Source organism: Amyelois transitella, chromosome 25 (genome assembly GCF_032362555.1).
Source record: "Amyelois transitella isolate CPQ chromosome 25, ilAmyTran1.1, whole genome shotgun sequence".
NCBI lineage: Eukaryota > Metazoa > Arthropoda > Insecta > Lepidoptera > Pyralidae > Amyelois > Amyelois transitella.
The window spans coordinates 1,037,487-1,064,148 of NC_083528.1; the positions used below are offsets into that span (position 1 = coordinate 1,037,487).

At 36.1% G+C, this 26,662-nt stretch overlaps 1 protein-coding gene across 15 annotated transcripts in view; it reads right to left on the reverse strand.

Moving 5' to 3' along the window:
• The window catches only part of LOC106142776 (transcription factor EB), a 93,058-nt gene that overhangs the window by 13,209 nt on the left and 53,187 nt on the right, over positions 1-26,662 (reverse strand). For 3 of the 15 annotated variants that reach the window (XM_060951597.1, XM_060951596.1, XM_060951598.1), the window contains exons 2-7: positions 20,472-20,712; positions 7,061-7,163; positions 3,065-3,172; positions 2,110-2,211; positions 1,270-1,401; positions 12-162 (exon numbers count right to left, since the gene is read on the reverse strand). In XM_060951597.1, coding sequence (XP_060807580.1) covers positions 12-162; positions 1,270-1,401; positions 2,110-2,211; positions 3,065-3,172; positions 7,061-7,163; positions 20,472-20,602 — 727 coding nt within the window. In that variant the 5' untranslated portion in view covers positions 20,603-20,712. Of the gene's footprint in view, positions 1-11; positions 163-1,269; positions 1,402-2,109; positions 2,212-3,064; positions 3,173-7,060; positions 7,164-20,471; positions 20,823-21,046; positions 21,064-26,662 lie in introns of those variants that run through there. The other 12 variants (XM_013344678.2, XM_013344663.2, XM_013344664.2 and 9 more) reach the window with 6 other exon arrangements.

The window sequence follows — 26,662 nt, forward strand, 5'->3', positions numbered from 1 at the left end:
TCAGAACTCACTCATGTTGTGGTTGTCCTTCTTCTGCCTGTCCTTGGCGAGCGCGTGCATGTCGGCGTCGGGCAGCGCGCCGTCGCCGGCCAGCGAGCTGGCGCCCGACGACAGCGCCGCGCCCGCGTCCAGCGACAGGATGTCGTCCAGGAACTCGTCCGCCTGCCGGGCACAGGGGATTGTTATGACGTGTGGGTTCCAGCACTTCACAATAGAACTGTAGCGACATCTTTGAGTCACAAGTCACAAAAATAAAATCACGCGACGCCATCGGGCAAAAATGGTGAAAAACCTAAATCGCGCAATTTCACGGATTGGAGCATATGTATATATGCTCCAATCCGTGAAATCTTTGCTCGTGAAATCTCGCGGCTCCAACGAACAACATCGTTGGAGCCGCGGTTCCCGAGGCATAACACCTAGCCTGGCGGAATATCTTCCCTTTGGAGGCGGTCGAGCCGAATTAGCGCTCCCACTACAGAACCATACATACATAGATAGATAAAACTTTTTATCTATCTATGTATGACTATATACAGAACAGCACAAAACAGATAGAGATGGTACAAAGGCGGACTTATCGCTAATGCAATCTCTTCCAGTAAACCTAGTCACGTCTTTATCCATCGCGGGGTACACAGAGCCAATAATCTTGATAATACTGATAGGTCACGTTCGGCTGTTTGGATTAATGATAGAGTAGAACCACTCCCACATCCTTGCCATGGATGTCGTGAAATGAGACTAGGGGTAGGCTTATACACTTGGGATTCCTCTTTATGGGCCTGTTACTATTTGAGTCTCGATTTCTTTATCAAACCATATAACTGAACGTGGCTTTTCAGTCTTAACAAAACTGCTGGCTTTGTCAACTCAGCAAGGGATATAGGCGTTATTATATGTATGTAGATAATGATGATGGGAACCCTTCCTAGGGGCCAAAATTTGAATAATAATGTTTTTAGTTTGTAATTTAGAATAGTTTTTTTTTATTATTATATATAAAATAATTAATATTAGTGTATATTATTTAATTAGGTAGGTATATTTGATTAATTGTATAAGATAATATATAAATTTTGACTTATTGTAATAAGTTTCCCGATTGGGATAAGTCCGCCATTGTACATATTCTTCTAAAAATATCCAATGACTGTTTTATTTTTGTTATATTTATTTTTATGTGCAATAAAGAGTTTACAAACAAACAAGTTTTTAAACTGATAAACTTTATGTATGTAAACGTGTGTAAAAGTAATTCAATATCACCTCCGAGTTGTTGGTGCCCACGGAGCAGATCCCGGGGCTGAGCAGGCTGGAGGAGGAGCCGCGGTCCGGCGAGCCCGGGGTCCGGCTGCCCAGCTCCGGCGCGGACTGCGCGGGAGCGCCCCGCCCATTCGTCTGGAAATAAAAAAGATAAAATTGAACATTTTTAAATTAAATATAAAGGGAACTGGCCTTAATTTTTTTTTAATTTAGTTAATTTAATTTTAAATTTTTTTCAGCTTTGTTAATGTTTTTTTAAATCGTTTTAATATAATTTTTATTTGTCTTTATAATTTATAGTTTTAATTTAACGCTAAACATTTTTGGATGGAAAAAGAAAAACTTGGAAAATAAATGTCTCAACCAGGAAATTGCATAAAAAATAAAGTAAGTACACACATACCAGGAGGTATGTGTGTACTTACTATATCACCCACACAAAGGTTCTCTGCTTAACTCAATGGTAGACTGTTAGATAATGCTTTTAGCATTAAGTCCGCCTATTGTAGGTACTTTACAAATTGTAATTGTTACAATAAAGAATAAATAACCCGCTAAATAACCCGTGCCGTGTGGTTCCCAGCACCAATACAAAAAAGAATAGGACCACTCCATCTCTTTTCCATGGATGTCGTAAAATGCGACTAAGGGATAGGCTTACAAACATGGGATTCATTTTTAGGCGATGGGCTAGCAACCTGTCACTATTTGAATCTCAATTCTATCATTAAGCCAAACTAAGCTGAACGTGGCCATTCAGTATTTTCAAAACTGTTGGCTCTGTCTACCCCGCAAGGGATACAGACGTGACCATGATGTATGTAAGAATAAATAAAGAAATACCTGCGCCTGCGGTTGAAATGATTCACTGAGGTACTGGCGCACCTGGCTCTTCTGCTTCTGGATCACGTGATACCTGGTGGGATTCTCCAGAACTGTTCGGACCTGGAACACGACAGGAATTCATTTTTAAATCCGTTAATATTTTTGTTTGTATGTAATATTTTTTACACATACATACATACATAAAATCACGCCTCTTTCCCGGAGGGGGTAGGCAGAGACTGCATGTTGACCACTTGCCACGATCTCTGCATACTTCCTTCTTATATAAATATGTATTATATTGAAATATATTTTTTGCACAGAAATTTACATAGTAACCAAAAATTGTACATAGTAGTTAAAAATAAATGAATCAATGGTGGACTTATCTACACTAATATTATAAAGAGGAAAACTTTGTTTGTTTGGTTGTAATGAATAGGCTCAAAAACTACTGGACCGATTTTAAAAATTCTTTCACCATTCGAAAGCTACATTATCCACGAGTAACATAGACTATATTTTATTTTGGAAAAAAAAATAGGGTTCCGTAATAATATATAAAAATAATTGGCAAAACAGCGTTTGCCGGGTCAGCTAGTTCCATATAAGACTGTCTCTTTCTTTGACTGGAAAGGGATTCTTTCATGGGATAAGTCCATTTTGGTATTATAAAAATAAATAAATATATTCGGGACGAATTACAGAGACTGAGTTAGCCTCGAGGTTCTAGCGATTCAAGCGGTAGTCTGTGACACCGGAGGGCCCGGGTTCGAATCCCGGGGCCAGGGCATGATGAGAAAAGAACTCTTTCTTATTGGGCTGGGTCTTGGATGTTTATCTAAGTATTTATTATAAAATATAGTATCGTTGAGTTAGTATCTCGTAACACATGTCTCGAACTTACTACGAGGCTTCAGTTAGCCTCTGTGTAATTTGTCCTGTATATATTAATATTTTATGGTATTCTTACCTGTAGAACTTGTGGAGGTAATTCGACGAGCGGCGTGATCCGAGGCACCTCCGTCGGCGAGGACTTCTTCTTGTCTTCATTGTCTTTGGATTGCCCTGATTGTTGTGCCTGGAACGTTAGTAAACAACAATTATACATGTATTTATGGTTGTAGAGAAGTGAAATTTAAAACAAATATTGTATTGTGTAAAAAAAAAAGTTTTCAAAGGACATGTGGCTGAACGAAACGTAATTTTAGCATATGAAATGGAACGTACCGAGTGTAAACGAGTTATAACCTAGATGTAAAAAAGAGAAATAAAGACATTATGTCGTTGAACATCACCCAAGGCATATACATACATACATATAATCACGTCTATATCCCTTGCGGGCTAGACAGAGCCAACAGTCTTAAAAAGACTCAAGTACAACCTTAAAGAAGCATCCCAAGTTTATAAGCCTATCCCTTTAACGACATCCATGGGAAAGAGATGAAGTGGTCCTATTCTTTTTCCTATTAGGTGCCGGGAAACACTCGGTACAAATCTAGTAAATGGGTGATTCTACGTTAAGAGGGACAAGAGGCGGCAACATTAAAAAATCATACATTATTTGAAAATTTGAAGGAAATAACAATAATAAATTATAGTAAATAACAAATACTATGAAGCCACTTAATTGCAATATCTAAATTGGCTTAGTTTGGGTATAATTTCATGTTAACCGATAAAAAAGTATCTACCCTGGCCTGTCCCTTTACTATTCTGTAACAGAGTTTTAGAAATTTAATACATTTCTTATACATCCTGTTCAGAGCTTTATTTATTTTAAAAAGATGCGTAATCAATCGTTTTGAATACTTAAATCAACTCAAAAATAAACATAATTTCTTTTTTTAAAAATAACGCAAGTTTTGTCCCTCGTATTTTATGTCTCCTCCCCTGGACATTTTTGGTCCTTTTAAAAATGGCGTTAAAGTGCGAAGGTGTAGCAAATTTAAGTCTTGGGGCATTTGTTTCAAAGTAAAGTTAGCTACAACCGTCGTCCGAGCGAATCGCGTGCCCTCATTGGCCGATAGTCCGACCACGCCACTCGTCTCACGCGGATGTGTCAGTCAGTGCCGTCTCTCCACTGGTAAGTTTTATTGAATTGTTATTCATACTAAAAGTTTGTTTGTAATTTGTTATTACTTCAATTTCTGCCTAGTTTACCGTATTAGTTTGTTTTTGCGTAACAGTACAAACTTTTCTGATAGTTTCCTTTTTTCAATGAAAACGTCTCTACCCTGCCATATTTCCCCTGTCTCATTAAATGCCAGGGTAGAGACCTTACTTCCAGGGTAAATACAGAAGTACCATATCAGTCCTTTCTTAGTATTGTACATATTTATCATTCGTAAAAGAGTAATTTGTTAACATAAATACGTTTTTTTTTTAAATTTTAGTCATGGTGTACGTTACTTCTACACTATGTAGTAGTTTTATATTCGGAGTTTTATACGCTATTTTGCTGCCTATTTGGGCAGGCTTGACCTAAAATAATTATGTGTGTGGCTATAAAATATCCCACGAATAACATATTTAATATCTTTAAACTGTAACATCTCTTTATTTTAGAACATGGCTCCCCGATAAAATCTAATTCGTGAGGAACGTTCAGAAAAGAAGCTGGTCACGGCAAGGGAGGTGCAAAAGAACTGCGGATAGAATTGTTGGAGCTGGGAACGACATTTTTGAAACAAGATTTCACGAACGCCCTCCAAAAAAAACTGTCCCAATATAAAAGTGGTGACTATTAGTGACGATGATGAGATTTGGAAGCTTTCTCAGGTACCATGAAGGTCCATCAAGTAACTTATAAATAAATATATACGGGACAAATAACACAGATTTAGTTAGCCTCGAAGTAAGTTCGAGACTTGTGTTACGAGATACTAACTCAACGATACTATATTTTAAAATAAATACTTAAATAGAAAAACATCCAAGATCTAGGCCAATCAGAAAAAGTTCTTTTCTCATCATGCCCTGGCCGGAATTCGAACCCGGGACCTCCGGGGTCGCAGACAAGCGCACTACCGCTGCGCCACAGAGGCCGTCAAATCCATATTTATAAACTTATACAAGTAATTTCTACCCAACCGCTTAACGATGAAGAGCTTGAGTTGCTTCTGCAATCCTGAGGCCTGCGAACACTTTGTGCTTGGTACCATGGATTTTGCAACAAAGAATACGAGACCGCGCCTTAATGTTGACAATGTGTATGGGTCTGAATCTGACGACGAGCCATTAATCAACTACAGACTGTCAAAGCAGCTACAAACATCTTCTCTGCCTTGTGCCACTGTTTCCGAATATGCAAGCCAACTTGAAGACGGACCTTCAACTTCTGGTTTAAACAATAAATTCAACAATGGCGATTTTGTCTTGGTGAGAATTTTACATAAAGACACAGAATATCGATACGTAGTTATGTGATCGATATGGATTGAAGAAAATAATGAAGATCAAGTAATATTCTGTAAAATTTGTGACAACACTGGTAAAAATTTCAGGATTGATGACAACAACGTTTCTTTCATCTCATGGGACCAGATTATAGAAAAGATACCAACCCCCAAAATGAAATGCAGCATATTTATTATGAGTTTCACCAAAGTATTAACGTATTTGAAAAGCCATGATCTCATTTGTTATCTTTTTATTTTATTTCTTTAAATGGAAGTTCCAATTTATGTTTATGATTTAACAAAGTATTCATGCTCTAAATTCTTATATCACATTGCATTACATGCAACTTATGTGCCATTAAATAATTTAAGTATTTTCTTTAAGAACTAATAGAAAAAAATACTGTGATTTTTGTTAGTAGTTAGATACTAAGTAATTTTGTTTTCTATGTCCTAATAATTAAAGTAACATTAAAAGACTGTATTGAAATGAGGTCTGTTCTTATAGTTGTAAACTATCACAAAAAGTTAAATATTAAAGTTGATTCTGATGAATAAAATTGTTTTTCTTTCAATGTATATTTCCCCTGTAAGGTAAAGTATCCTACCCTGGCCTTCATGTATCTACCCTGGATCCTGTATCTCCCCTGGTACGTAAAAACTCTTGTAAAAATAGATAAACTAACTGGCCATCTTCAACAAGTATACAAAATATCTGTTTACATAGTTCTTTATTGGAAAAAAATGTTATTTCTAATATTTATATCGTGCCACTCTTCTTAATATCAGATGCTCCTTTAACGTAGAAAGACCCAAATATATAAATAAAAAAAAGTAAACCTGACTCAACGGCTTGTGTCTTTATAAAAGGGGGTCAGGATAATCTGCCGCCGACTGTACACGTTCAAACCACATATTGCGAAAGATGCAAGTCTGTATGCAAATATCCGATGTGGTTACAAGCTCATTGTTGTCTGTATGGAATGCTAAAGTTCGCGGGTTGCTCGTGAATTGAATGGATTTGTACTTGTATGAGTGTCAAAGCCACATCTATACTAATATTATAAAGCTGAAGAGTTTGTTTATTTGTTAGAACGCGCTAATCTCAGGAACTACTGGTCAGAATTGATTTTTTTTTTGCGTCGACTAGACCATTTTTTGAGGAAGGCTTTAGGCTATATAACATCACGCTGCAACTATAAGGAACAAAGGAATAATGGAAAATGTGAAAAAAAAACGGGGAAGGTATTCATACTTGAGGGCTTCAATGATGCCCATAATAACTATTCCACGCGGACGAAGTCACGGGCACAGCTAGTGTGATAAAAACAATTTGTATGTTATACTAGCTTTTGTGGGCTAGTGTCGGCACTGAAGAATAGGACCACTCCATCTTTATCCCATGGATGTCGTAAAAGGCGACTAAGGAATAGGCTTATAAACTTGGGATTCTTCTTTTAGGCGCTGGGCTAGCAATCTATACTATACTATTGGAATATCAATTCCATTATAAAGTCATACAGCTGACCGTTAGCGAAACGATTCCTTAGTTTTTATTTTCTTACCTGTAATGATTCTCTTCTAAGCTGCTCCTGCGCATGCTCTCGCATCAACTGTTGCTTCAGCTGCGTGCGAGACGTCGGCGTTAGGGTCTTGAACGTTGGCGGGCTGGAACAAACAGACGGACATGTTAGACTTGAATATAATATAGGTATACAAAGGATCAGTTTAGACTAAGGGATAGACGTATTAACTTGAAAATTCCCATTGTAGGCGATTGTCGATTGATCCCAAGCCGTCAGTATTTGATTGTCAAAAGAACCCAAAGTTATGAATTTTGAAAGAAGAATCCCAAATTTAGAATCCTTTACCTTAGTCGCCTTTTACCACATCCATGGGAAAGAGATGGAGTGGTCCTTTTATTTTATTTTATTGGTGCTGGGAACCACACGGCGCTAAAATAAATAAAATATAAATGTTCATTTAATTTCAATAAGTTTCTGGCGTTTGCTTATAGGGTACGAACTTCTCTGTGGGTACCTCACTATTCTATGACATAACCCTACCTACTATCTAACCTCGTATGTAATAAACCTACATCAGGATTCATTTGCCTCAGTTGTTCGCTATGAAAATCACCCATTCTTGCGAATAGTGTGGCCATGCGTCTAGAGTTTTTATTTAATAACTTTATGCACGTAAAATGTACAACAGGTGGATTTAATGCCACAAGGCATTGTCTGCCAGTCGAACCTTTGGACCAAACTACCTATTCGACCAATATACCTATAACCTGTTCGGAACATCCTACTAATATTATAAATGCGAAAGTTTGTGAGTATGTCAGGATGTCAGTATGGATGTTTGTTACTCTTTCACGCAAAAACTACTGAACTGATTACGATGAAATTTATATGTAGATAGCTGAAGACCCACAATTACATATAGGCCTACTTTTTATCCCGGAGTTCCCGCGGGATTGATTCCACGCGGACGAAGTCGCGGGCGGTCTCTAGTCTTATACATATAATTCGAGTGGATATACTCGTAGTAGAAGATAAAAGATATTATTTTAAGCTGTGTGATGACGTGCGACTCCGGTCTCCCTGGCTCCCCCCCACAGCCCGGGAGCCCTATAAAACGCCCCTGGTCTTCACTTTTGGACTACTATAGCGTTCACCAAGTACCTCGCTATCCTCTGGCGGCTACTTGCTGGTTGCTCGTGTTTATAGGTAAACCCACGCCCTCGTACAACGTGTAAGTCTAGTCCTCAGCCCTTCAGTAGAAGGCTGTTGGCTCTGGCTAGCCCTGAAGGGATATAGATGTGACTATAAGTATGTATGTTTGTACTTTAACTTTTGATTTATTGTCAAAATTGGATACAAGGTATCACTTATTGACGTCACATCACTGTAATCTAATTATAACTACTACCGCTTCATAAACGCATGTGTAGAAGAAGCGGCGGAACAAACTACACTGCAGCATTTCCACCGGACGTCAATTTACAAATATAGATCTCTTAAATCTGAATCGTGGACAATGCACATTGTCTACATGAACGAAGACAATACTTGATCATTGCATCTCAGAAAAAAAATACTACAGCATACACAAATCTGGACACCCTACAAACGAAGCAAATATACCTGAACACACATTGCAACTGCTTCTAGTGTTACCTATTTCAGTTATAACAAATATGTCGTGACTCGTTCCTTACGAGACAATCTTATCTATTTACACTGCTGTTTCGAATCACTTCTGGGTCAAGGGTTTAACGTGACTGACACACGTATTGATAACGATAAGTATTGTAGATTGTATTGATTCTGTATGATATGAGGCTGCGGTGACCGCTTTCCCTCAGGAGTGATGCAGATCATCATGAATTTATCCATGTAGAGTCTACAGGTATAAAATCATGATCAATCAATGTCAGTATATCACTGAATAGTATACCACATATGCCTAAGAAATTTAAACTTACATTTATACATAGTCTCGTCTTTATCACTCGCGGGGTAGACAATGCCAACAATTTTGAAAAACCTGTAGATAGAATGTAGATTCAAATAGTGACCGGTTACTAGCCCTCAGATGAATCCCAAGTTTAAAAAGAGTGGTCCTATTCTTTTTTCTATTTGTGCAACCTGTCAATATTTGAATCTCAAGTCTATCATTAAGCCAAACATTTGAACGTGGCCAGTAAATCTTTTCAAAACTGTTGGCTCTGCCTACCACGCAAGATATAGACGTGAAAATATGTATGTTTATACATACTTGTCATGTCGAGATGATTAATGAAAACAAGTTGACTAAGCAAATATACAAAGGAAGTGTGAATGGGACTGTTGGAGTGGGAAGGCCTAGACGAACGTACCTTGATTAAATCGGAGACGTTCTAGCAAAAGGTCTGGTCAAGAGTACCCGAAACCGACGAGCTTGCATGAAGAGTTATGACTATGGATAAAGCGAAAGAAGTGTGCAGGGATCGTGGCAAGTGGAAAGATGTGGTCTCTGCCTACCACTCCGTGAAAGAGGCGTGATTTATGTATATATGTATGTAGGTACATATATATACTTTTCTATGACACGCACTTACGTACACTCGAACTTTATCGAGGTCGGTAAAATGATAATCGTATTTAAATTGTAAATTATGAGTTAAACTTGTCATGGAAATTATTAAATACTAGACGATAAAACATCAAAATACGACTTATCTATGATAGGTTAACCGTGAAGCCGAGATAATACAACATTATGTTTAAACAGCGATTTTTGTAATAAAACAATTACCCAGTATTCTTCCACAATTATTGAAAGTAGGTTTTTACCTACCTACTGACTTTTTAATATAATATCCTATCAGGATCCTAATAGGTATCCTGCCGAGTTTTAAATAACAGAGCCAACAGTCTTCAAAAGACTGATAGGCCACGTTCAGCTATTTGGCTTTAAGATAGAATTGAGATTCATATAGTGACAGGTTGCTAGACCATAGCCTAAGAGAAGAATCTCAAGTTTATAAGCCCTATATATATAAATATATTATTATTTATCCCTTATTTTTTATCCCTTAGTCGCATTTTACGACATACATGGGAAAGAGATGGAGTGGTCCTATTCTTTTTTGTACTGGTGCCGGGAACCACACGGCACTTTTTAATGGTTTATTCTATACACTTTTTATGTATAATTATTAAAACCGTACAGAATCTTTTCAAGACTATTGTCTCAGTCTTCACTGTAGACAGATACAACAGCCATACTGAAAAGCCACGTTCAGCTTCAAACAAATAAATAAGTAAAAAGCTCACAAGAGACAATACATTTCTAAAATATAAACGACTAGCTGTTCCCCGTGGCTCCGATCACGCACATCGTTGTTCATCGCAAATTCTACGGGAATAGTGTTTTTTCGGGATGTAAGGTACCTTATATTCATTTCAGTACTTGTAATGGCTCTAGGCGTGCTTTGTATATAGCTTTTGGCCGCAAAATCTTGAGCACAATGACCCATTTTCCCCACTCCCGTGGGAATTGGGGATCCTATAAGGTTTCCCTACACATTATAAAAAATAAATAGTTGTGTGAGTGGAGTACACGCCTGTCACCCTTTCCATCTTGTCTCCTATCTCGGGTCTGCTGGAAAAGATTTCTTTTGAAATAAGCAGAACTTTTGTAATTTTGTTTCTTGTGTTAGTCAGTCTCGATGTTTTCTGTGTACATAAATTAGTAAATAAATAAATAAACAAGCCAAAATAAACAAAGCGTAGGAGGTCGAATCGGTAAGGTGCCCGGTTAAAATGCGTGATGCGCAGAAGGGCACAGGTTCAAATCCCTCGGCCTCGGCTAGTACCAATAGCTATTTACGGAGTATAAACATCAGTTTGAATGTCGATGCTATTACGGTGAGGGAAAACATCGTGAGGAAACCTGCACATTCAGGCAACCATCATGATCGATCCAAAGCTGCAAAGGTTCCGGAGGTCAAATGGGAGTCGCTTCGTGTAAAAAACTGACTCACCCAATCCTGGATCCATGGTCAAAGGCGTACCCCGGGCTCTTTTGATGAGGATGCAACCGGGACTACAGCCAGGAGGAAGAAAATGAATAATCAAGCGTTTAAAATTCAAGTTAACGTTGTGTGTTTAACGCGAAATTCGTTTTTCGTTAAACATACAACGTTAATTCAGCTGTCTCTCAATGTTTTGCTAAAGGTTTCTCCTGCTATCATATCAGTAAAACGTCAGATGTTCCATGTAAGATAAGACGCTTTAAACTGTCCATTTGGATGACCATCTAAATATGTCAAAACAAAAGAAGTGGAAAAATAATTAGATATCATGAAATCTATGCTAATATTATAAAGCGGAAGAGTTTGTTTGTTCGTTTGTTTGAACGCGCTAATCTCAGTAACTACTGGTTCAAATTGAAAAATTATGTTTGTGTTGAATAGACCATTTATCGAGGAAGGCTTTCGGCTATATAACATCATGCTTCAACTATTAAGAGCGAAGAAATAATGGAAAATGTGAAAAAAACGGGGGAAGTTATTCAACCTTGAGGGCTTCAATGATGCCCAAAATAACTATTCCACGCGGACGGTGTCGCTGATATTAAAGACTACGGGATAGGGCTTTTGAACTTGGGATTATTTTTTAGGCGATGGACTAGCAACCTGTCACTATTTGAATCTCAATTCTATCATTAAGCCAAATAGCTGAACATGGCCTATCACCAGTCTATCAAGACTGTTGGCTCTGTCTACCCCGCGAGGGACAGTATTTCTTTCAATCACGTCAACTTTACAATTATCCAAACTGTGAATAGAATTTTTTTTAGTTTAAAATTCCTTATCTTTCTTAAAAATCCTACATACCCGGAGACGGTGAATACAATTGTATGTGTGTATGTATGTATGTATGTATGTACATACGGTTATAATCGTAAGTTGCGGCGATATTGTCGGAATTAGCGGTCAAGGCACTCCCGTCTCGCAATGTCAGTGGACATGTTACTTGTTACGGCATGTACCTACACATACCGCGGCTATTTTTAAAAAAATCGCATGTACCTACCACGGCTTTTTTTTTTGTCTTAACCATTATATGACTTACATAAAAAAAATTATATACACATACATATGATCACGTCTATATTCCTTGCGGGGTAGACAGGGCCAACAGTCTTGCAAAGATTTAAACGCCATGTTCTGTATAGCTTTATAATGGAAGCCATGTCTGCCCCGCAATGATATAGCCGTGATTATATGTATGTATGTATATTTCCTACGGGAAGGGACAAATCACATATACAAAGTAAAATTCTCGTGTCATGAGATAAGTACTAACCAAACATTACATCAATTCACAATTTTTCCGATTCAACCCTATGGTTCAGGGCACAGGGTTCAATTTTGTGGTTACCGACTTCTCAATCTGATATCTGACGTCACAAAGATAAGAAAGAGAGAGAATTAAAGTACAAAACAGACCCATCTCTTCTAAGAAATAATAATATCTTGCAGCAGTTCTGGGAAGAGATTGATTGACATCATTTTGCATAGGCACGCAATGACCAAACGCGGGTCCTATATCATCTTTTATATAAAATTCTCGTGTTACAATGTTCGTTCCCGTACTCCTCCGAAACGGCTTGACCGATTGTAATGTAATTTTCTGCGCATATTGAGTAGATCTGAGAATCGGCCAACAACTATTTTTCATACCTAGTGATAAGGAGTTGTCCACCCTTAACATTTTTTTTACTAGAAATTACTTAAAAATTATTTACGTAAAATTAGTAACGTTATAATATCTTATAAAATGACAAGATAACATTTATGAATGTGGATGAAGCGAAGGAAGTATGCAGAGATCGTGGCAAGTGGAAAGAGGTAGTCTCTGCCTACCCCTCCGGGAAAGAGGCGTGATTTTATGTATGTATAACATTTGTAAAACGAGAACTGCCTCCAATCGAAACATCCTCCTTCTGTGAAGTCGGTTATATTTCTATGACCTTTGCCTTAGTGTAACAAATACTTTCCTAAAAAACCGCAACAAAATCGGTTCAGCGGAACGTGAGGTAATCGCGGACAAACATACATACATTCAGGTCAAACTGATAATCACTTTTTTTGGAGGCGGTTAAAAATCCCCCTTTGTCTGTAAATTAAAGCAAAAAAAATTTTTATAGACTCAATTTCATCATTATGTAATTATACTCGTAGCTACTGGTTTCTAAGTCTGATAATGGCGACTATGACTCTGTCTTCCCTTAAAAGGAAAGAAGAAAAGACGTGATATATGTTCATATATATAAAGAAGACTTCTGCATAATTTGTAGCTGTCGCCAACAATTTTCTCATCGTGGAATCAAATCATTAGGTACTTAGACCTTATTACCCGCACGCGATCCGCCATACAATCAGTTTTCATTTTCTATCAAGATCAAGATGGTATAAACATACATACATATAATCACGTCTTTATCCCCTGCGGGGAAGACAGAGCTAACAGTCTTGAAAAGTAGGCCACGTTCAGCTGTTTAGCTCAATGATAGAATCGAGATTCAAATAGTGACAGACAGACAAGAAGTTAAAATTTGATTACTTATGGAGTGTTAAGTAACCACTGAGAGAGACGCGCTAATCTCTGGAACTACTGGTTCGAAGTGAAAAATTCCTTTTGTGTTGAATAGACCATTTATCGAGGAAGGCTTTAGGCTATATGACATCACGTGAAAAAAAAAACGGGGTAAATTATTCATCCTTGAGGGCTTCAATGATGCCCAAAACAACAATTACACGCGGACGAAGTCGCGGGCACAGGTAGTATTATACGGTCTAATCTTTTTTTAAGGGGTTTAAACAATTCTAATATAACTCCCTTCACCAATCGATCACATATAAATTGAGGACCTCCTTATGTGAAAGTCAGTCAAAAACAGTTAATTTAAGTACTTATACGAAATTCCTACGTATTAACTCCAAGATTTTCCTGGTCATGGCGCTGTGTCGACATTCGATCGTATATTTCGGCCGCGTCCCGATTTAAAATCGCGAAATTGTGTCTGATGTGAATATCAAATGATGTTCATTGATGTGATTACTGTTTTTGATACAGTGTTAGATGATGACGATATAACAAAAACAGTTATAGGACAATTTGAACAAGAGGAGGATGAATTGAAAGCTAAAAATTATGAAGTTGACGTTATTGAAGAAAATGCTGCAGTGCAAGTTGTTACGGCTTCTTCAGCACTGACGGTTTGAAAGCGGCAGTAAACGTAGTTTTAAGTAATTTATTTGACGTCAACCAATGTTGTGAAACCAAAAGATCATTAAGTAATATTGAATTTGAATATACATCTCTCCAATTGTATTATATCGTCTTTTTTTATATAGTCTATATGTTCTCGAAAGAAGACTCTTAAATGAATTATTGTTTAATTTATTTCCGGTGCAACATCTACCTACCGAAAACATGTATCGTCTAATTGTTGCCTACATTAGCATTATATATACTTCATCAGCAACATGTAAAATTTACTTGAATTTCATGTTGTTTGTAAATTGACGTCCGGTGAAAGTGCTGCAGTGTTGTTTATTTCGCCGCTTCTTTTACACCTAGCTAGGTATGTGATACCTTGCATACTATTTTGAAAATAAATCTATATATATTTTTATCTGTAGTTTCAGTCCGAGCGTCGGTGGTTGAAAGGGTAACGTGACCGGTTAAAAATGCGTAATGCGCAGAAAAGCATAGGTTCAAATCCCACCGCGGTCTCGGATTATTTTTAAAGTTATGTATATTAGTTTGAATACTAACCGATGCTCTTACGGTGAGAGAAAACATCGTGAGGAAACGTCACAAGGTTGCTGAGGTCAAATGGGTGTCGCTTCGTGTAAAAACCTGACTCATCCAATCTAATATCCATGGTGAAAGGCATACCCCGGGCTCCTCTCCAGAGTGGTGAGAATGCAACCGGGACTAAAGCCAGTAAGAAGAAGAATCTATAGCACAGTTTGACTAAAGGAGGAAAGAAAATATAAATCCAATACGGATTAACATACAAAATATACATATAATATTGATATACTAGAGAAATATCGGATCAGATAGATACATATACTAATTTCACATCTTTGTTCCCAGTTAAACCTGCCATTGCAGTACTCCGGTACCCGGGGTCACCAGAGTAGTGAGGATGCAACCGGGACTAAAGCCAGGTGGAAGATATCTGTAGCTTCAGTTACTTCGTAAAGCCAGCATTTGACGTAACTCCCATGTTTGCGATTCTCATCGGGGCTCGCGTGACCAACGATTTAGCAAGGCCGGCCAGACGTCATGCGATCGTCGTTATATGCATTATCTTTGTCGTCAACCGTGTTTTACAATTTAGATTTCTTTTATAACGTACAGCGTAACCAAATAGAGGCTCGGCCTTCGGCTTCATTCATTATTAGTTTCAATACATGTATAAAATCGCTCCTCATTACCGGAGAGACTGATCTTAACAATTGTCATGGTTCCTTTTTTTTCTTTATACACTTTCTTGTTTATCTTCAGTAGTATTTACAGATCTTCGTCAAGTGCAGAATTATTTTCATTAAACTATTTTTCCGTAAATTTTATTCCAAAAATTGGTTTAACGAAATTTCAGCCGACATTTATAACAGTTTTAGCCAATTATTTATTATTTTGTTACCCACCTCTTTCGGCCGTAGGTTCTGAAATTCCCTTCCAGAGGCTATTTAGACGTCCTCAAATCGTTCTTTTAGTGGCGGGTTAACAATTTTCTTTTGGACCTCGAGGATTAATATTAAGGCAATTAGCATATTTTGATGACAGCACAGAATTAGGACCTGCCAGAGCAGTCTCAGCAGTGTCTTACATTTATGACACGGTATTGATGATGAGACCCTCACTAGCAATGCAGGTCCTTCACTGCCACAAGTAAAACGGTTTTTCTCACCACCTCTTTCAGCTGTTAGGCTCTGAATTGGCATTCACTTCCAGAGTCCACAAGACGTCCCCAAATCATTCTTTAAGTGACGGGTAAACAATTTATTTTTGTTCACGAGGATTAATATTAAGACAATTAGTATATCTTGATGACAGCACAGTATTAGGACCGGACAGAGCAATCTCAGCAGTGTTTTACATTGATGACACGGTATAGGCTGGGTGCTTTGAAGCATGTCGGACAGGGTAGATGTGACCCTCGTTTATAATGACTGGACAGACAAACGCGGAAGTTTAGATTCCCATCATTACAGGTAATGCTAATGGCACATGATTTGTGAAAAGAGTACTGGGAATGACAGCAGAGGTGTTTATAATTGGATCGTAATGTAATCGTAGTATTCGTTGGATCAATATTTATGACAAATTCAAAAATTATAAGATTGAGATTTTGATCCTCTTGACCAAAGTGTTTTGCAGATCAATAATGTTTTAAAAAAGTTTATGAAACGTATAGATATGTTATTTCAGTTCAACATTTCGCTTTCATAAAAATTCTTTTTCATCATTTTTCATCATTGAATGAAAACCAAGCCAGCCAACTTTCTCGAAAGGGTAGGTTCAGTGACTCTTTCACCTTTCCACGATCTCTGCATACCTACATACATTCTTTCATTTAATCCATATTCATGCAATCTTTTGACCTAACCTTTACCGGTTTTTATTTTTGAAGTACAGCTAAATAAATAAACTAGTTCCCCATCATCAATATTGTCCAGTTCACATGCGAAAATAATGATGAATGAATGCGGAAGCAGCTGCATTACAAACGTAATGGCGACTCTCGCGATTTGATCGTCCTTGGCCACTGAAGTGGTCATCGGAAGATCGCCATTTGTCGCTAGTGTTGCGGTGCGATATTCCATTATCGATAGTTTGAGGCATTACAAAACTATCGATAGTTATCGACAGTATAGTGCGTTCGGCAATGTAACTCTTCTCTTTCCAGTGGACGTCTTAAAAATAGCCTAAAACGAAAGGCACATTCATCTAACGCAGCTTTAACCATGATCCATTATGAAGTTAGGTTCTCCTGCAAAGGTTGCGTAGGTCGGACGGGAATTGCTTCGTGTAAAACCCTGAATTACCTAATCCAGGCTCCTTTCCGGAGAGGATGTAACCGGCATTAACATCATATGGAAGAATACGAATATCAATACTACCAATAACGATTGTGCAAAACTATCGATACGGTACACGACTTTCAATGTAAATTATCGATAGGTCGACAACACTATTTGTCGCGTGGATGGAAGGCCGATTTAAACAAGTCATCGATAGACTGAAAAAAATTATAATAGCAAACAAAAGTCGATTTAATTGTGTTTAAGAATAGGTCTTGGCGTTACCTAAACATTTATCTTGCTTTGCATTTGCAAAGCTTGTATTTACAAACTAGACGCATTTAACATATTTAACTGAACATACGTACCTTACATAAATAAACATGTGACAAAAAACTAACTAGTAATAATAAAATTACACAAAAATATTTACTACACATACACACATACATACATAATTATTATAAAGAATTTTATTTTGAGAGGTAATAGTGATACGTTAGAGTTTGAATGAAGAAAGACTAAGAATCGCGAATATTATGCGGAAATGAATTATTTTTAATTCAATAACATTAAAGATAACGAGGAAAGAACCGATATTAACTGTAACAATTTCCCATTTCTTATTGGCTGGGATCATGGCGCCTTACAGTCGTATAAGTAATCTAATCAGACGAAAAGAAAAACCAAGATTTGTATCAAATTACGTCACTTGATAGGAAATTTACAATTCATAAATTGATGTAACATAATATATTTGGTTTTTGACTAAGTCACACAATAACTTTCAATTTATTTTCTTCAGCGATTAATTTATACAAGCGTGTGAGTGTTTATGATTTTACTTCTATTATTACATCATCCAAGTAAACCATTACTCACAATTAAGTGGATACTCTAAGTCTTAAACATGGTCATCCAGTCTTGTAGGCTTTTCGACCCCAAAAACATTTAAATTTGATTTCTATAATTATAAATTAAAAAACACATGTCATTTTTATGTGCTGTTTCCCGGCTTTTTTTATTGGTGCTGGTTCCCGGCACCAATAGAAAAAAGAATAGGACCAGTCCATCTCTTTCCCATGGATTTTGTATAGAGATAGGCTTATATACTTTGGATTCCTTGTTTAGGCGGTGGGCTAGCAACTTGTATTTGAATCTCAATTCTATCATTAAGCCAAACAATCTAAAAAGTGGCCTTTCATTCTTTTGACGACTGTTGGCTCTGTCTACCCTGCAAAGGGTGCAAAGACGTGATTGTATGTGTGTACATACGGGTTTATACCCGTCCCAATCCAACCAACTCATTAGTATGATTGACGTTAAACTTTTTGACGAAACAAACGATTCCATTTTGGTTTACCAACAGTAAGAACATCAACTAATAAACTAAAAGTTTATGACCAATTAAAAAATGTCAAATAAGATTGAGTCATTCGCGTGAGGCATTCCATTAAGGACCAACAGTGTTGTAACCTCTTAATAAGAGCATCAGTATGTGAACATTGTCGCTCTGTACGATTTTTAGACTAGATCAATGAATTCTTTACTGAAAGATATCGTCACTATAATGTGTCTAAAATCATGTTATCACGCCTGTCTCACTGGGGTACGCAAAAGCTTATTGATTTTTATAGTTGCAACCACAAAAATCTATAAATTGAAAGTGTTCGGGTGCTTTTTTTTAACTAAAAAAGATTCTATACTTAGACACTAAAATAATTTGAAGAAGAAGAAGAAGGAATATTAAAAACTTGTAAAGAGATAAGAAAGGGTGTCGTCCCATCAGAGATAGAAAAGGCGAGAGAAGATAATCTCATGAATACGTTCGTATAACTTGGATTTTAGTACAGACATGGGTGGATTAGACGGTACGATCCAATATAATTAATAGTACTGACACAAAAATTAAAATAAGGCGTGAGAACTTGGTACTTAGCGCGCGCGCATCACTTGCGCCACCCACCAATTAAAGGGCTTGTTATGGCATAAGGTTTTAAAAACTCCCACTGATCACTATTATTCTAAATATCATCCATAAAGTTTTTATATCCTTGATTTTGTCATCAGAATTCCCAAGATGTGCAAAAGCATCTCTTGTTATTATGTATTCCCAATCGCAATCTGCTTCAAAGTTCGGGAAACTAATTGATTGGTTGATCTTTCTTACACCTATCTTCCTTGATGATATGAAAACATCTGGCCAGCTTCAATTTTATTATGATGAAAAGCAATAGTTTTGATCACAACCTAACCTTCTCCTATTTAATAAAAAACTATGTCTTAAACATACAACCCAGATACAATTATGTAATTTGTTCGTTTGTTTGTCTGGCGTGCCTCTTAATGCCTAATGTTAACATTATGTCATTCCTTAATGTTAAAATAACTATCAAATGTTTAATAAACAAACGCTTAAAAAATTGAAACGTTGATTGATATTGTCGTTGGAGATTTCCACCATCCGATTGACCTCCTTGATATAATTGATGATAACATTGATCATATTCCAAACTTTAAAAACCTAAATCATGATATGCGGACAGAATTTAATAACCAAATTATTAATTAACGATAGCATTGATAATGATACAAACATTCAAATCTGAATCAAGTAATAATATGTTTCAAACTCATAATTTTTACAGACGTAAATAACATATAACATATATATTATCAATTACGGAGTATACAAAGCCAACAGTGAGAAAAACACTAAAATACAGCAGAATTTTACAATCTGCACAAGAAGAGAACAGAAGCAGTGAGTACACACTAGGATTTAATCGCTACCGAAGCTTGCACAAATGCCTCTGATGATATCCAAAAACCACACGGCACCGTAAACGTAACAACAGAATTATAAATACAAGTGCGTCATCAGAAATCATAATTTATTAGATATTTTATGTGACTTTCAGTCATGTTTCTTACAATGCAATCTCATTAGATGCACGACCGGATGCAGACGATTTTACACTTATTACCGATTGTAATTAAGCTGATACTGCGATAACATTTGCATATAATGCATCGTATTTACGTCTGTCCATTCATAGTTTTCATTCAAGCTTGATTATAGTATTTCTGTTGTGAATTTATCACGATTTACTGATCTACGTACGCAATTTATCCTTGAATCAAGGAACGTCCTCTACAAAGACACGGAATAAGAAATAAATAAACTTAAAACAAAATAAAAACACTATTACAGACTGTTATTCAATGAGATTTCAAGATTATAATAAAATAAAGATAAGAATAATAAAAAAAAATTATGAGGCAAATTCAAAATTTTAATACACACCTGAAATCTTTGATCGACTAGGACTGTTCCTAAAATAGTGTTTTTACCAAAAAAAAAAATATGTACTCACTCTTTTTTATTGTTGACTACAATGACTAGCTTCACTTTGCGAGGGCCCTTGGTCATTTTGCAAATATCCTTGCTTTTATCCTGCGGGCCCTGGCTCACGATTTTTAATAGAGGAATGTTTTCGAGTCTCATTCACATCAGCCGCAATGGCTGGGCCCAGCGTCACCTCACTGACATTATCACTAACTAAAACCACTTGCACTTTCCCACATTTTGAACTTATACACTTTCATTTAATACTGCTAAAATCACAAACGTTGTATCACTTCTTATAATACTACTTAATACTGTTCTTGGCGCCTCGCTAATTTAACCAGTTGATGCTAGAGTCGATTTTGTTGATGAACTATTACTGAATATAACAAAAGATTTAGATAAAGTGATTGATGTGGATGTGACGTATAAAACTTATGTAATTGATGATAGCAGAGTTAATACTATATGAATTAGTGTAGCACGCGAAACGCGTCTGATTTTGACGTAAGTAGAAATTAATTTGTCGCTTCACAACTAAATTTGAAGATAAAACCGTTGACATTGATTTTTATGATAATAATAATAAAGATAGAAATGTACTAGTTGTTGTAAGTTTTGTTACTGTTAGTGAATTTGTTAATGTAAATGAAGATGCGTCTGAGAGTTATGTAATAGTTGGGAAAACTAAAGCAGACTTTGCCGAGTGACAATGTTTATCAAAGTGTGCCACGCAGATGAGTGCGGCGTCAAGATTTCAGTTGATCGACGATGATGCATTATGAACATGATAACGTATCAGAGTCTTCTTATAATATTCAGTCTAAAATGGTTAAATATTTCTGCGGTAAACTTTCGACTGGAAAATTGGACGGTTTTTTAACGACACGCACATATGTCGTTAGAGAGTTTAATTACAATTTTTAAAGTAAGAATTTTTAGTGATACTTCAGAGATTACAATAAACAATGTCCCAAATATCAGCCTAGCTTATTGAGCACACTGAGCTGTATTATTCGGCAGTAGTAATTGTTTTCAGATTTTTATTATATATTTATAATACTAAATCTGGTAACACATGTACAAAAGAAAAGTCCACAGATATTGGAGCAAAATTTTATAATTATATAAGATATATCATAAGAGATTTGATTGTAAAGTAATTTATGACGTTCGCTAATCTTTAAATCCAACATAAACAAAACTTCGATAATAACAATCAATCCTAATTACCTGTTTGTTTGACGTTATGAATGTGAAAAAGAACTATTTTTAATTTTAATCGTTGTATCTAGTTAGCGACAAGTGAATATTTTAATTCTATCAACCAAAAGTGTTAAAGTAAACCGTAACATTGTGTGGATCTCAACTTAATATTATAACTGCAAAAATGAGTTTGTTTGTTTGTTATCTCTTCACGCGTTATCAACGGAACCAATCTTCTTGAAATTTTAAATATATATAATTAAGAATCTGGAGAAGGACATTATGTTCTATTAATAAATGAAATAAAAGGGTGCTATAGTACTCTATTCATCCCGTTAAAAACTACAGTGCCCATGGAATTTGCGAACAATCTGTATTCTTTTGTAGGTATCGCTAATTTGACGCGGCCGAAGCTGCGGATAAAAGCTAGTTTTGAAATAATAAAAAAAAGTTTAATCCGATAATAGTGAGAATGTTACCGGGGCTAACACTAGTAGGAAAAAGAAACTTAATACAGGTATATCTTCATAAATTTCATATAAATGTTTAAATTGATTCAAATCATAACGACAATTGCACATTACTTTACTGCTTACATTACCAAAATTATACCTCACTAAAGGCCGCCCGCGACTTCGTATCAATCCTGCGGGAACTCCGGGATAAAAAGTAGCCTATGTGCTATTCTGGGTCTTCAGCTACTCACATACCAATTTCATCGTAATTTTCATCGTAATCGGTTCAGTAGTTTTTGCGTGAAACAGTAACAAACATCCATACCTATATCCTGACATACTCACAAACTTACGCCTTAATAATATATGTAGGATTGCATAGCTATAGTTTATAACTGAAACCCAAGCCAAATTATCACAATTACACTTGACAAACTGCATCTGAACTAATAAGTGATCGCTGCCAAACGGATGATGAAATAACTGAGATTCTAAATAATGTTTTTTGTCAAAAGTTAAATACAAGCGATAAATTATCTCGATTTGTCAACGCTAATGAATAATATGAAGAATCTGCAAGAATTGAGTAGTACGAAAAAATAAATGAATACCTAAGATTAAAAAAATACATTCATATTATAGAAACCCGTTCATAGCCCTTATAGAACCGTCCTGAAAAGACTGAAAGATAGTTCAGATGTATGACATAATGCTGGAATTGAGATTCAAATACAATTCAAGAAACATAAAATAAATAATGTACTCAACATATTAAGAAAAGAAACCAGCTTTTACATATTACTGTCGTGGTTAACTTTACCTAAACAACGTCAAGACGACAGTGTGATCTTAACCTGTAAGTCTTATCTGACACATTAACGCATAGTACAAACATTTGTATCTAGAAGGCTTATATTTTCTACTAAAGTTTTCTTCATTATATGTGTACATGTTTGATCATTTTGTGGAATGCTAGACTTTTCATCTTGGGGTTGGTAACTAGATAATTTAAGTTCAAATCAATGACTCATCCAGTGTTGGAAGATGAAGTCAATGTTTTTAATCCAAAAATTTTATCTATCACTGATTTGACGTCATTAAACGTAACTTTCAATCAAACACATTATCGATCTAAATCAGTAGCACCTAGTTTCGATAATATCAATAGATATTCACATGTAAGATTTTTTAAAAGATTATGTCAATTGATCAAAATCATAGTTACTGCTAGATATGGAAATATGGAAACCGCTAGTTATTGTAACAAACATAGAAAACCCGTTATTTCATGAATTCTATATTCATATCAACTTCAAGGAAGTCTAATAATCCACAATGGTTAAGACGTCAATCAGAATTATCTTCAGTTCAGTAATGCTCGTCAATCTTATCGCCGACAACTGAAGCATAAAAATCTTTTCCTTAAGATAAACAAATTGCGTTTCTGTCTGTGCTTTATCTGAATCCCATAACTTATTTTTCATTACAAAAGTTTTATCCTAATCTTGGGATTAAAATAGAGTTAATAGATTACTTGGTGGAGAAGGGCGAATATTGAGTTTAATATTATGTAATATTTATGTGTAACGGAGTGCAAGTGTAGAATTTTATCAATAACAATGCACAAAACCTGCATAGTGCATACCACAAAATTGATAATGGTTCCAAAGAGCGACATTGATTTCTATAAAACGGATTCTGAAAACGTAAATAAAACAATTATTTTGAACATTGCGTGAAAGGGAACGAAATACTGCTATCTTTTCAAATATAACTTTCTAAAACAGAACAGCCGACAGTATAAGGATACGATAAAGAATTATCAGATGCAAGTACGAGTAAATCTGGTCTGGGCCATCTTGCAAGAATATGTCGACTCGATCAACATCAGATTTGTCAAAGATGTAGTTTTTGATAAATGTTGATGATCTTTTTTAGGATCAATATTTTTTATTTACAACGCTTACCAAGAGGAATAACTTTCACTTTATTAAGAGCTAAAGCAGCCATTAGCTAATTTCTGGTAATAACGGCACAACTGTGCCAAAGCACAGAAAAATAAATGATGTAATTCAACTTGAGCAGAAATAAAAGAGGTAATAGAAGGAGTAGATAGCCCGAAGAAAAGTTATCTTGAGGTCTCTATGAATGATATAGGATTGTCAGTCATTGTTTTCAAGGAAGTGAGGATGCTAAATACCACAAAACACATTAAGCTTGAATAAACTGAGACACGTAGTGGCAAACTAGGTACACGTCAAGATAAATAGAGTGGCCAACAGTGTCCGCACCGTCAGCATGTCAGCTACAACATTGATAAGTTGGAAGAGGCAACCCGACCACCCTGGTGATAAAATTTCCAATCTCCCTTTGAAATGAAATGAAATCTTTTCCAAGCACAATGCTTTTTTTGTGCATGTATTCCATCCTTAGCCTACTATGGACATAGATTTCTACTAAGATTAAGGATACAACATCGATAAGTCAGAGAAGTCAACCATTCCTGATCATTATAGTGATAGAATCTAATCTCGATCATTTGAGTTTTTGATATGAAAAAAAAAATGAAATCTTTCCCAAACACAAGGTTTTCTTATCAAAACGTTTCATCGATAACTTACTATCGAACTCATAGATTTCGAAGCGAAACATGTTTAGCCCTCATTAGTATCGCGTGTCTAAATAATGAAGTATACACGTGGCCGGCTCACGTGCTGTGTAGTACAAGTGTTTAAAATGCAATTACGCATCACAGCATACATATTGACTGAAAAAGAAAGGTTCAATGGATGAACTTCTCAAAATTTTGGTCGACTTGAAGTAACCAATTCGAGTTTCTCAGATTTTTTTATCATCCCAGAGATTCAATCCGAGAGATTCATATAAGCGAATTGTGAATGAAGTCGGAAGATGTAGTCTCTGCCTACCCCTCCGAGAAAGAGGCGTGAGTTTATGTATGTATGTATGTATGTATATATAATATCAAAAAGATTGAAACCTATGCCTGAACTGTGTAGTTCCCGGCACCAATAGAAACAAGAATAGGACCACACCATCACTTTCCCATGAATGTCGTAAAAGGCCACAAAGCTATCCCTTAGCTTATAAACTTGGGATTCCTCTTTTAGATATATAGATAGCAACCTGTCACTATTTGAATCATTAGCGGCATGAAGCAGCTGAACGCGACCTTTTAGTCTTTTGATGACAGTTGGCTCTGTCTACCCCGCAAGGAAAATAGTCGTGATTTTATGTTATATTTGATCTTAATGGAGAACTTTGATGTGAAATGGGCAAGCGATAGATCTTCAAGCATCATACAAATCTTCAGTAAAGTACAAGTAAGCTAAAATCTCATTCTTCAGTGCAACAGTAGGTCATGCAATTAAATGATACTGACAAGACATACCACTTATCAACACTTTACACTCAAACATCTTATCAACTACGCCTTGTGTAATGTTTGTTGACCCATCCAATGTATTACATTTTTCTTTTACAATTTTATCATGGAATTTTCCGGAAAAATCATCATCATAACGGTGGTATTAGGACTCGAAAAATGTGAAGATAATAATGTCTTTATCAGGTATTGCAATATTTTTATTCGGATCTACCTCATCAATGCCGTGTGGTTCCCGGCACCAATAAAAAAAAGAATAGGACTTCCCGCCTCATTCTCATGGATGTCGTAAAAGGCGACTAAGGGATATGCTTATAAACTTGGGATTCTTCTTTAGTTTAAATCAGTAAGCCAAACAGCGGCACGTGGCTTATCAGTTCTTTTAAGACTGTTGGCTCGGTCTACCCCGCATGAGATATAGACGTGATTATATGTATGTATCTTCCTCGATTGGTCGGTTCAGAAAAATCTCTCTTCTATCTCTCTCTCAGGTCTCTAGACCCGGTCGTGTGTTGAATGTCGGTCAATTAGCCCGTTATTATATATATTGAGTATAATACAATTCCGTTTTAGTTTTGTCTAATTAAGTATAAGTATTAACTGTTATAACTTTATGGGCTCAAACATTAATTACTCAACAATTGTCTTCATCTAAGTCCAACAAAAAAATATCGTATTAATTTGTAAACTTGTCCTTTAAGAATATTCACTTAAGTTTTTCTTGAGGCGTGTAAAATACGACAGCCTTGAAGATAATTAGCGGTGAGCATAACATTGTAATGATTATAAGAGAGATACTGACATAACAATAGAGGTTTGCCACAGAAATAGAATATTAAAACAAACTGCACAATAATAGAAACATGACAAGGGAACACAGATATATACAGAATGTTTTTCAACGTGCCGTGTGGTTCCCGGCACCTATATTAAAAATAGGACCACTCAATTTCTTTACCATGGATGTCGTAAAAGGCTATTAAGGAATAGGCTTTATAAACTTGGGATTCTCTTTTTAGACGATGGGCTAGCAACCTGTCACTATTTGAATCTCAATTCTATCATTAAGCCTGTTAGCTGAACGTGGCCTATCAGTCTTTAAAGACTGCTGATAAAGACGTGATTATAAGAATGAATGTTTTTCAAAGTTTCGTC